The 12,044-nt window shown below is 35.1% G+C and overlaps 1 protein-coding gene across 7 annotated transcripts in view; it reads right to left on the reverse strand.

The window, feature by feature from the left end:
• Nucleotides 1-822: 822 nt before the first annotated feature.
• The window catches only part of FAM214A (family with sequence similarity 214 member A), an 87,192-nt gene continuing 75,970 nt past the window's right edge, over nt 823-12,044 (reverse strand). For 5 of the 7 annotated variants that reach the window (XM_029236438.1, XM_029236441.1, XM_029236440.1 and 2 more), the window contains exons 10-13: nt 11,293-11,451; nt 6,374-6,442; nt 3,870-4,069; nt 1,252-1,841 (exon numbers count right to left, since the gene is read on the reverse strand). In XM_029236438.1, the coding sequence (XP_029092271.1) occupies nt 1,688-1,841; nt 3,870-4,069; nt 6,374-6,442; nt 11,293-11,451 (582 nt within the window). In that variant the 3' untranslated portion in view covers nt 1,252-1,687. Of the gene's footprint in view, nt 1,842-3,869; nt 4,070-6,278; nt 6,443-11,292; nt 11,452-12,044 lie in introns of those variants that run through there. The other 2 variants (XM_029236439.1, XR_003795747.1) reach the window with 2 other exon arrangements.

Raw genomic sequence — 12,044 nt, forward strand, 5'->3', positions numbered from 1 at the left:
TAGATACATGTATTGAAATACATATTCCAATAATTAGATGACACTTTAAGAAGAGAAGACACATTAATGATACTCTCACCCCATTTTCTCAATCACACAGAGCCAGAAAGGTCAGTTCCATCAGATACCATTAGAGCTAGGGCTATAATCCAAACCTTATGGGTCCTAATTCCATGCTGATACCACACACCTAAAGATTAAAAACAAACCTTTATAAATTGGTGTCACCGAACACTTTTTTTTTGTGGAGTGTAAATAGACTTTTCTCTTTAAGCTGGTGTTTCAAAAGGACTTTATAAGAGGCTTCTTGCTGACCACCCCACAGCCTGCAGGTACACACTCTTATATGCCTTGTATAGTCTATCCATTAGCTGAGTGCCAAAGTAAAGACCTTCCCATCTCCCAAATTCCAGACTGCTCACTTGGTTCTAGACTCCCAGGTTTCCTGGGCCTGGCCTACTTGAATGGTATGTATTTTCTAACCTGCGTTCACGGCTTTGTGTGAGCATTCCCAGTATTTGTGCCTTGTTAACTGATCTGCTGTTGCCCACTGTCCCTGTACAAAGATCTAAAACCACTCCTCTTTCTGAGGGGGATGGATGGGAAGACTTTTGATGCGCTCAATCATGTTCCTTTACTCAGTGTTTTCCCAGTTGCCAAATGCCTTCCATGTGACTGTGAATGAGAAAGTGATAAATTGGTACAAGGCTCAAGATATCTCTCCCCTCTTATCAGCTGTAAAGCTAGAATAGAAACTGATCGGTACCAGAAATTCACTCAATCATATAAATGTCTCATCTAAAAATAAAAGCCAAATACACATTTCTTTGTTTCTTGCATATATTTACAATATAAATACTAATTTGTTTTCAAAGTACATATTCTTTTAACAATTAGCAAAAGTTATCTAGAATGGGACAGCAATTTAACGTAAAGCCTTTGTAGTAGTGATTAAGGAAAAAATAGAACTGTTTTGGGGATAAGGGATTCTAGAAGGAATATGAATGGGCATGATGATCTGAACTTGCTAAGGTAATGTGAAGCAGCTTACTCCACGTTGCACTGCCGATACAGCATGTTAAAGGACTACTGTGTGAGACAGCAACCGGGATGGGGTGTTGTAAAAACTAAACCTGGGAGATATAAAAAGTACACATGCTTGCATAGTGCGTTAATCTTGAAAGAAGCTCAACATTTCATTCTCATTTTCAATAACTTAAATGAATAGTACTTAAAACACATCACACAAAATTAAAAGACTTGTGCATATATTTCAGATTTCAACAATGTCAAAAATACATAGTATGATTTTACATAGGACTTGTGCTACATTAGAACACTAAAGACAAACACCACTTGAGTAGTAAGGAAAACATTAAATATTAAATAACTGAGAAACGAAACGTGTAAACACTAATCTAACTGTGGCGGGGGTGGGGGGGTGGGGGGTGGTTTGCTCTTGCAACAAGTCCAGTGAAGTGGTTTCGACAGTACAAAAAGGGTTAGGACATGAGTGTTTCCAGTCTCCTTGGAATATGTGGATCTCATCCCAGGAATCCTTTCATAAAAACTGGTCCAGGATAACAGGAGAGGACCCACTCTCCTGCTTGTTGGTACACTCCCTTCTACGCTATTTTTTACTTTCAAACTTGGGTACTGAGCAAATACTTTAAATTGTCACTCTTTATCAACATCTTGGTGAAAACTGAGGGTTTGTTGGCGATTCAGTGTAAGATTTGAGTTCATATGCAGCACCGCTATCAACTTCCATCGACTTTCTAGAGAACAGGAGCCGTACATCTCTATGGAGGTAGATCTTTCCAGATTTAGAACTCTGGAACCTAAACAAAGAAACAACAAAATGATGCTTCATTTCAGGGAATTAGTGTTTAAAACAAACAAACCTGAGTAATTAAATTTTGAAAGCAGGAAGGATTAGTCTTGCTACAACATTAACAGTGCCTCTTTAACAAGATATTTAAAGTCTTATATTGCCAAAGCACTTGCTGCTATTTCAGTGCCTCTCCCTCACTATCCCTAAACATTCCATACTCCCTTTCCCCTCTTACAATGACAAAGGTGCTTCTTTTTGTAAATCTGGGTTTCACATGCAATCTGACTCTACATCCCTGACACCACAGCACATGCACCTTTCCTTACCTGTAGTATGCACTTTCAGTTCACGTCAGCCAATTACACTACATTTGGGCATCTTCTAGCTACAAAGAATGACCCATTTCACACAACTTGCCCTCCTACAATTTTGAGTACATTAAAATGGATTCCACACTTGGAAAGTCACCACAGAAAACTATCAAGTTTTGAGACAATCACAGGATGAGAAAGGACAGCTACCACCAGTAGTGGCTAGCTAAATAAAGCCTAATCATCATTAGAAACCAAGAGGAAAGTTAGCAGTGAAATGAAAATGGTTATCAAAGCTGTATATGGAACTGTTTCTATCCTCTGCTAACAGCTTATAGCATAATACAGGGGTTGGAGGCTTTAATCACATAAACTTAACTGGCAGATAGTCAAACATACCCTTTAGTGTTAATTTCTCTAGTTTCCCCTTTGCATAGCAGAAGTATCTGGGTTTGTGGATTTTATTCCCAAATTAGCTGAAAAATCTGGTGGTCAGTTGTATATATTAAAGCAGACCTCAGACTGGCTCACTCTTTGATTCTTTCTGCAGTTTTTCACCTTCTCAACCTGAAGAAGAACATGGTGAGCTTTGGGAGTTATGCCATGCCTTCCAAAGCAGTTTCTTTACAGCATTTAAGGTATCTAATCATTATGTGGAGATGACAAAAGCTGGGCTAGTTGACTTTTTGGCGAATGTTGGTTACATATGGCTAAGGCTGTTGTAACAGATTGAAGTTACCTCCTCCTGATGAATAGGGCTCCTTGGAGTAAGCAGTTAAGCTAAGATGAATTACTGTCACTGATGTGATTGAGGACTTCTTATGAACAACATCAGAAAATTATTAGGAATAGAGTTACAGGCAAAGGGCTACTGAGTTCTCTTCTAAGCAATACACTTGCTCATTGATCTTAAGAACTATACTAGGATTTCAGGGCTAAAAACCTTACCCTACGATGCTGGAAGCATGGACCTCAAGAGCAAACAAATGGTTTCTCACAACCTAGAGCTATTAGCTGGGTAGTAAAAGTTTGAGGAAAATATATTTCTAATGGAATCACCAGAATATAAGCTGTATAAGAATAGAGATTTTGTCCCTGCTGTTTCCAAGAGTCTAGAAGCATGCCGGACACGTCAATGTTTGTTGAATGAATGAATGAATATGAAAGTTAAGAATTTCCCTGTCCAACTCAGCAGCCACAAGCCACATGTGGCTACTGAGCACCTGAAATGTGGCTAGTTCAAACTGAGTACAGCAAAGGAATGTAAATATCTCATTAATAATTTTTATATAGATTACATATTCCAATTATAACACTTGTATGTTAGGTTAAATAAAATATATTAAACCTCTGCTTATTACTTTTTTTAATGTGGCTACTAGAAAATATAGAACTATATATATGGCTCATATTACAATTCTATTGGACAGCACTGGTTTAGACAACTGTGCTTCACTTCCCCCAGATATATTAGCATTGTTTTGCTATAACATAGTTTCCATTACACAGCTATAAATGAAGACTCCCCTAATTCAACAAGTAGTAATGACTGAAGGAAGATATGCCATGTGTTTTCTGCATCCTGGCATATCATAAAGAGTGTCGAAGTTAAGCAAATTCCAAGGGGCACTCGTCTAGTTAGAATGACAGTTTTTAAAAATAAACTAAAAATTTTAGAGTTTTCTTCTAAAGTAACGTATTTTCATATTCATTTGAAACATTACCTCAGATGTATGAGGTAGCGTAATAACCGTTCTTCTGTATGTCGGATGTTCTCTTTATTAACACTTCTCTTCATTTCTTGTTTAACAGGTACAGAAAAAGTTCTTTGTCGTAGGAATGTCTGATGATTGGCTGGCATATCTCGTAAGTCATATATCACAACAAACATCTTCACCACAGTCTTATTAGGATTAAATAAGGTCTGAAGAAACAATATAGAAATTATTCTTTAAAAACAGTGATTTGTTCATTTGATTCAAAATGATTGTGCCAATAATAAAACAGGCTTTTCAATAATAAATTAATCCCAGTGGATATAATTCAGTTTGGGGGAATAAAGTTAATAAAATTTCAGAAGTTTATGAAATGATATTCAATATTTTTTTAATGGTTCAATTAGATTTTTTATTTACAGAAATAAAAGAAATAAATGCTCCTGTAACAAATCAAAATCTTTAGTCACAAATCTCATATTAATAATAGATAATACATAACATTTACTCTTGTTCATATTTTAAGAAATGGTTCCATTAGATTAAGCAAAATACACCTTCACTGAATTAAAACATTCCAGTTCAACTACTTCAAACACTAGCTTTATTAAAATGAGTCAACTGAAAAATGCTCAAAATAGAATTTTAGTTTTCCTCACATCTTAATGGTGAATAAATAGAATTTTTTTTAAATAAAAAAATAAAATCTTGGTAAAACTAGACTTTGATATGATGTTTCAGGTACATATGGTTATTATAAAATTTAAAATATATTCTCAAAAAAGAGAATTTTTCTTGTTTGGAAATTTTTCCAAGTTTAGAAAATAAAGTTCATTATTATTAGTTACAAAGTAGGCTAAGTAATACTTCACGTTCTCACAGTTGGATTCATTTCGAACACTGCAGTGACACTAGACTTTTTTTAAAATCATCATCAATATCATAATAGACTGAAATTAAATTCAGTTGCTACTTGGCCATTAATAACTGAAAGAATATTATTTTTTAAAGTACTAATTTTTAAACAAAATTCCAAGCTGCTGATTTGACTTTAACCAAATTACCAACACATCAATAGGTAACTTGGTGCCCATGCTTTCAGAAGCTCATCCGTGGCACTGGACATCACTCACTGAATCAAAATGAGAAATATATCAATATTATGATCCAATTTTTGAAATCTAGTGAGTCTTAAGATTAAGGCTAATAATACATTTAACAACCACAACAACTAGCAAGCCAGGAGTTCAAGCCATGTTTATACATAATTAAATTTATACAAGGAATGAAAGACATACCCAAATTTCAGATTTAAAATAGCCAGTAGAGTTGGTAGTCTTCCAACAAGGGGTAAATGTGCTGCCTCTGGGTTTATGCCTCATTATTATGACACCTGATAGCTAGCTTTCCAGTGACCCACACTTTCACAAGCGCTACAGAGCCAGAGGCAAGAGATCAGAAGATGATCACTCTTTTAGTTCAAGAAATCCATTCAACATAAAAATCTTACTTTAAAATGCAGTGATTTTTCCTTGGTAAAATTTATACGTATGTACATACATGCATATATATTGCCTAGTACTGTGTTTCATTCCTGTGTGATACGAAATAAACAAATGTACAGACTCTTCACTATACTGGAACAATGAAGATGAGTAAAAGTGGTCCTTCGAAGCACTGATCACACTGAAGCCAAAGGTCATCAAAAGGCTTGGTGAATTAGACCAGATCCTTAGTGTGAGGAACTCAGCTAGACTCTTTTTTTTTTTAATTTCAGCTTTATTGAGGTACAGTTGACAAATCTCAGCTAGACTCCTTCCAAGAGTTGCAAGAGCCAACACTGTAATAGACTTGCGCGCTTACAGGATTATCCTGGGTCTGACTTGGAGATGAACTCAATCACAAACTGGTCTTGATATAAAATTACTCTTCTGAGAATCCTAGATCAAGGATGATGAAGGATTACTGCTCTGGGCTAGAGGGGCTCTCCTAAGCCAAAACTAGATCAACACCTAGACCAAAAGGAAAGAGGCATTCTTTGCCCTGACATCTGTCGGACTGCATTTCTGCTTTGTGTAACCGTCTCATTAAATCAATTTTAGAAATTATTACAGTAGGGATAATATAATTTTGCTTCCCAGGTTTCCCTGACAAAGCAATACTAATATTTGGGGTCTCCTTTTACATAGGTCAATCTCAATCCGGCTTATTATATTAAGTAGAAGGTACTGGTAATCTAAATTCTAATTATACTGAAAATAGCTCTATTTAAATTATGTTAACTGTCATACCTATTTTTCTAAAGCATTCACCTTGATTAGCTTATTAATGCTTTCCTTTTATGGAGGTCCCCAAATGGTCATTCCTGAGGCAGAGCAGGGTAACTCCAAACAAAGCTGCAGCCCCACTGTTACTTACCAAAGTTGTTGCAGCAGCAGTAGCAGGAGAAAGGGCTAAGTTCTATATGTATGTGAGAGAATGATTATTGCAATTGTAGGCTATAAAACACATACCACTTGTATTGTTCCTGAAGGAGGTACTCGATAACCCCTTTTACCAAGGGACTCTAAAGTAATCACACCCTTGAAATAAAAGAAGACAAACTGAGTACAAACTGATGCATATATATACATAAAAGACTAAAATAAGAATAATAAATCATGTAATTACTAACATTTCAGAATTTTATTTGTATGGAAAAACATTCACATTGAATTAATAGAGATACATTCTATGAATATGAAATAGTGAGGATCCCACCTCACTAGGAAACAATTTACTGTTCTTCCTAGAGATGCTTCAATAAACAATACATAACATCAATGACCATACTGCTTGAAATTAATATTAAGATATAAGATATAGAAGTGAGAAGTTCTTTAACTAAAAAGGAAATAAAGGGAGATGACAGGATTATTCTCTTGTACCATGTGGGAGCAGGGAAATGAAGCAAAACAATTTATTGGTCTTTGGACATACAGAAACTCAGGAATGAGGACTGATCCTAAGTCTTTCCCAAAAATGAAGTCAATTCTTCAGTCAGAAAGTTGAGTTGTTATATACGTATATGGACTTCTGACTAGAGACAGACCAGCATCATCAGCATCACCTGTGAACTTGTTAGAAATGCATAATTTGTGGCTTCTCCCCAGACCTACCAAATCAAATCTGCATTTTAACAAGATTCCCCAGATGATATCATATGTATATTAAAGTTTGAGAGGCACTGCCATATTATATAAAATAGTTTTCTGAGAAAGATGTTGTAATCACTGCAGAAGTCGAAACAATGACAAACAGTATAAATTAAAACACAGGAAGCTAAGATTGAATGTGTGAAAGTTTCTAGATAACCAGGATGACCAAATTACTACAGGTGGTGACTGTGATACTTAATTCTTAGGTAGCTTTAAGAAACAAATGCTGATTCATTTAACTGGGTAAATAGTTTTCTTTTGAGTAGTTAAGTAGAATAATTGCATGCTCTACAACTCATATCCCATCATTTTACACTGTACCTGCCAAAACGTGTCAACCTTATGTAAAAGTAAATATAAAACAGGACTGTCTCATCAGGCAACATCTGTTGGGTTTGAAAGACAGATCAGGGGAGGCGGTAGGGGGTAGAAAGCAGTGGACAAAGGTAAAAAGGAAGGCCAGACTCTAATATGTGAATACCTAATCTCCAAGTGAACAGCAATTGACAATCAGAATATTAAATTAATACGTTAATAATGGGAAATGTTCATGGAAATGGGCACTGAAAAGACATATGTGGTTCTTAACAAATATGATTACATGGTCATTTAAAGCATGAAAACAGCATATCAACAAACTGCATCCCTAACCAAAACAGTAATGAAGCTTTAATAATTTTTCTCTTACAATCTTCTCTACATGAAAAAATGCTATGGTATATAATGCTCCTCTTCTTCCTAGTTCCAGAAAGAAAAAGCAGAATATATCTAAATAATAGCTACCTTTCTAATCACATTGCTCCAGGCAATATATTACTGTTTTTCCTTGCCATCCTCTGCTAAATATATATAAAAAAACTGGTGAGGGAAAATCTACTACCAAGCCTACACTTACTTCCTTTAATACAATACAACTCTAATAGATTTTAGAACATAATAACAGTAACTAAATCAATTTATAAAGAAAGAATATGGATAAAACCCCTCAAAGTTTAAGGCAACACTTTACAACAATAATTTCTAAGCAATATAAGACTAGTATTGGCAATGGCAAGTTAGGAATTTTGAAGAGACTGGGAAAGTATTTGGAATTTTATTTGTATTATTATTAAATTTATTATTTTTTAAAAATTTCATTATTTTAATTGGTTGGCATATTAATATTTCCACCTAGAAAGTTACTGTATTTAACATAAAGAAGAAAAATACATTTTCTTCTGGCATTTTAGGATGGAATAGGTAGATTAAGATGAACTAAATTTGGTCAAAATCTTACACAAAAAATTCTCAAGTGACTGGGGAATAGAGAATATGCAAAGCTAAGTAAAACTGAAGGAGGTATATCTTAATTTCGTTAATTATAAATAGAATAAAATATATAGTGCTGTTAATATGATCATAAAGCAAGTCATACCATGAATTTGCCACGGGCAAAACTGCTTTAGACCTTTCTGCCTGGTTCCACCGTGCAATAGTTTCTAAACAGCGAAATGTTGCCATATTACGTAACACTTGGAGAACATTTTTACTACTGACGTAGGATTGGAGAGAGACATTTATATGGCTTTGAGCTAGTCTAAAAGGAATTATTTAATGAAAAGCCCTGTACTATCTCTACTCCACAAAGACAGAATTCTCTGTGCTAAAATTTCACCCTTGCAAGTCATTTGTATAATTTGTCATGAGAGGTTCCAAGGTTATTATTAGAGTAACAAATAGGGATTTGGTGTCTCAGCTCCACTGGTCTGTGATATGTACTATCTTATCAAAACATGATCAGACCTTTGAAAACAGACTAAACTACCAAAATACAAATAACCCTCCCTAGCGAATAAGATTAATTTGATTAATTTACAGGAGGAAAGATCCGTGGTCTAAGATTTGGACTGGGTCATTTGTAAAGGGAACCCATTCCTAATGAGTAAAAAAAATTACATATTGGAAAATTTATTAAAGAATATTATCAGAGAAAAGTAAGAAAAAGATTCTTAAAGGATAGACTAACTTAACCTAATTTAGACTCTTTTCAATATTTATTCAAAATCTGTGATCATTTGTGTGTGCTTTCTGGAGACAGAGTGATAAAATCCTTTATCTCTCTTTTTTTTAAATTTAATTTAATTTATTTTTTATACAGCAGGTTCTTATTAGTTATCTATTTTGTATATATTAGTGTATATATGTCAATCCCAATCTCCTAGTTCATCCCACCCCCTGACCCCCACTTTCCCCCTAAATCCTTTATCTCTTAATCCTTATTTTTTTAGATGTCAACCAAGGTCAAGAATTAATGTTATTTTGCTTTTTTAAAGCATAGTTCAAATTACCTCTTGCTCATGAATTTCACTCAAAGATAGTTTTTTGAGCTGACTTTCAGCCAATTCACTCTTTAACTTGTTTCTAACTCATCCTAATGGTCATCAGGGACTCTGTACACTAATGACCTCAGACCTTATCTTTCCATTCTTTATTACCATGTGCCAATAGAATACCTGAAACTAATGAGACTTCTTGATGTCCCAGTAAAGCAGAATGGCCATCTTTATAGCTATATTCTTTTTTTTTTTTTTTTCTGTGGTACACGGGCCTCTCACTGTTGTGGCCTCTCCCGTTGCAGAGCACAGGCTCCGGACGCACAGGCTCAGCGGCCATGGCTCACGAGCCCAGCCGCTCCGTGGCATGTGGGATCTTCCCGGACCGGGGCACGAACCCATGTCCCCTGCATTGGCAGGCAGACTCTCAACCACTGTGCCACCAGGGAAGCCCTATAGCTATATTCTAATATTGTAAGCATTCCAGTAAGATACACATTTTTTCTGGTATTGAGCTTATCTCAATATTTTCCATTTTATTAATTATCTAAAATTAACAGTTATTTTTTCAAAATTATACTGGAAAGTGGATACATCTTTCTATGGTAAATGAGTAACAAGTGGTATATGTGATAACTGGGTAGGCTTGTGAAGAACTGGGCCTCTGTTTTTTATAACAACCACTGTTATGCATCTTTACAATTATGACCCACAAGTGTTATTATTATTGAAAAAAGAAAACTTTGAATAAATGACACCACTGTGCTTTTTAGATCAAAGTATGAAACACCAATCAGACTCTTGATTAAAATTTTCACCCTTAGAATGGAATAAGGCTTAACAACCTTCCGTGAACAAACTACATCAGTAATGAGTAGACTGCATTTAGGTCCCTAAAAAACTATAACTTCCCTTCCTCTGTTGTTTCTCAATTATGCAGAATTTGCTTTTCATAGTTTTTATTAATAACAAAAGACATTGTTGCTAATGTCCTTGAGGAACCTAGAAGGTGGGGGAGAGGGATATTAGAAAGGAAGCAATTGGGTCAGGGGATAAGTTAGGAAATTCAAGTAGCAAGACCAGAGCTGTATATTTCTATGCCTACCGCAATTTGTATTTCTCAAAGCAAGACCTAACATAAAAACCCAGATCTGACTCCATATTTTATACCATCAACGTAAACTTCTTACAGACTTGCACTGCTAGCCACTAACTTGTCTTTCGGAAAAGGGCTGATAGTAATCACACACCAGGACTTGGTATCATTTTTGCAGTTGAGGGCTTATTTCATCCTCAAATCCACTGGAATAAAAGATGGGAAAGATAAAATTATAGGATCCTAAGGCTCAAGACAGTGCTCTTATTCCTCTTAGCTATTTTACTCTCCACTAAAACATTGGCATGGAGTCAGAAATAGCTAGTATTCTAAAGAACCCTAGAATTGGAAAAAGAATGGTCCAAAGATAAACCAAACAGGAGAAAGGGGGTGAAAGGGCATCACAAAAGCTGTACGTCACCAAATCTTTACCTAAACTCTACTGAGATGAGGATCATAGTGAAGGCAACACTGTTAGGACTAGAGTGCCCAGTAAGCACTTGAGAATCTGCGTGAACTCAGCAAATATGGAATCACAGTGTCACTAATCAAAATTTTATCATTTTTTCATATTACATAGAAACAAGTAAATTTTCAGCACAATCCTCAAATGTAATAGAGGGTACCTGTTATTAGAGCTTGCTCAGAAAGAAGTTGTGAGGTGTTATTTTGGCATATTCATCTCTATGCAGCCTTCAATCCCCTCTTAGGAAATACTTTATATTTTCAAGCATTGCACCAAAGTAGTACTAAATCTCTTTAAGCTTAAAGGTATTTGTCATTAAGATGGTTGATTTTAGCAGAAGAAGACAATTTAAAATACTTGCCATATAAGGAGAGGGAGCATTATCATCAGAAACACTGTAGAATGACACTTCAACTGGAAGAGTCAAATGAGTGGGGCAGAAAACACCACTTGCCCCTACCTCGGCAGTAAAGCCATCAACAATGCCGAGAGGATCTAAACGATAGTTCAAGACAGACTCCTGGAAGGCAAAATAAAATAATTTTTAAGAAATAAAATTTAAAAGTTAACACATTCATTCCTTCTTTCTATTTAAAGAAATATGTTAGTATGCTTTCTGGCACTAGAAAAGTGGTTGCTGCCATTGCCATGCCCTCATTTCAAATGTTCATCTGACCTGAAATCAACACCCTCCCAAATCAATCTTCTACCATCTTACAAAGTTTGGCCTCCTTACTATTCCAACCCACACTGAACTATCTTTGAACTTCACCATTATTTTGATATAATCGTTTAATGAGTTATTCTTATCTCTGTAAAGAAAATATGCTCTACCAAAGCAGGTATAATATCAGAAATTTTCTTATTCCTCAGAGTATATTTCTACTGTTAGCCACAGAGAAGCACTTGAAAACTTGTTAACAGGTCATATACAGAAGTTCCATCAAAAAAGAAAGCCAAGTACTCATAACTTTAACTGAAAAACAACTGCCTCTTAAAAATTGTTGTTGGAAGTGACATATGTTTTATTGTTTAGTTTAATTTAAGAAACAGTAAATACACATTGGGAAAAAATTTAAAAGTACATAAATACAAACAATAGAGAAGCTCCTT

This window comes from Monodon monoceros, unplaced genomic scaffold (genome assembly GCF_005190385.1).
Source record: "Monodon monoceros isolate NGI ecotype Baffin Bay Population unplaced genomic scaffold, NGI_Narwhal_1 Super_Scaffold_21, whole genome shotgun sequence".
Classification (NCBI taxonomy): domain Eukaryota; kingdom Metazoa; phylum Chordata; class Mammalia; order Artiodactyla; family Monodontidae; genus Monodon; species Monodon monoceros.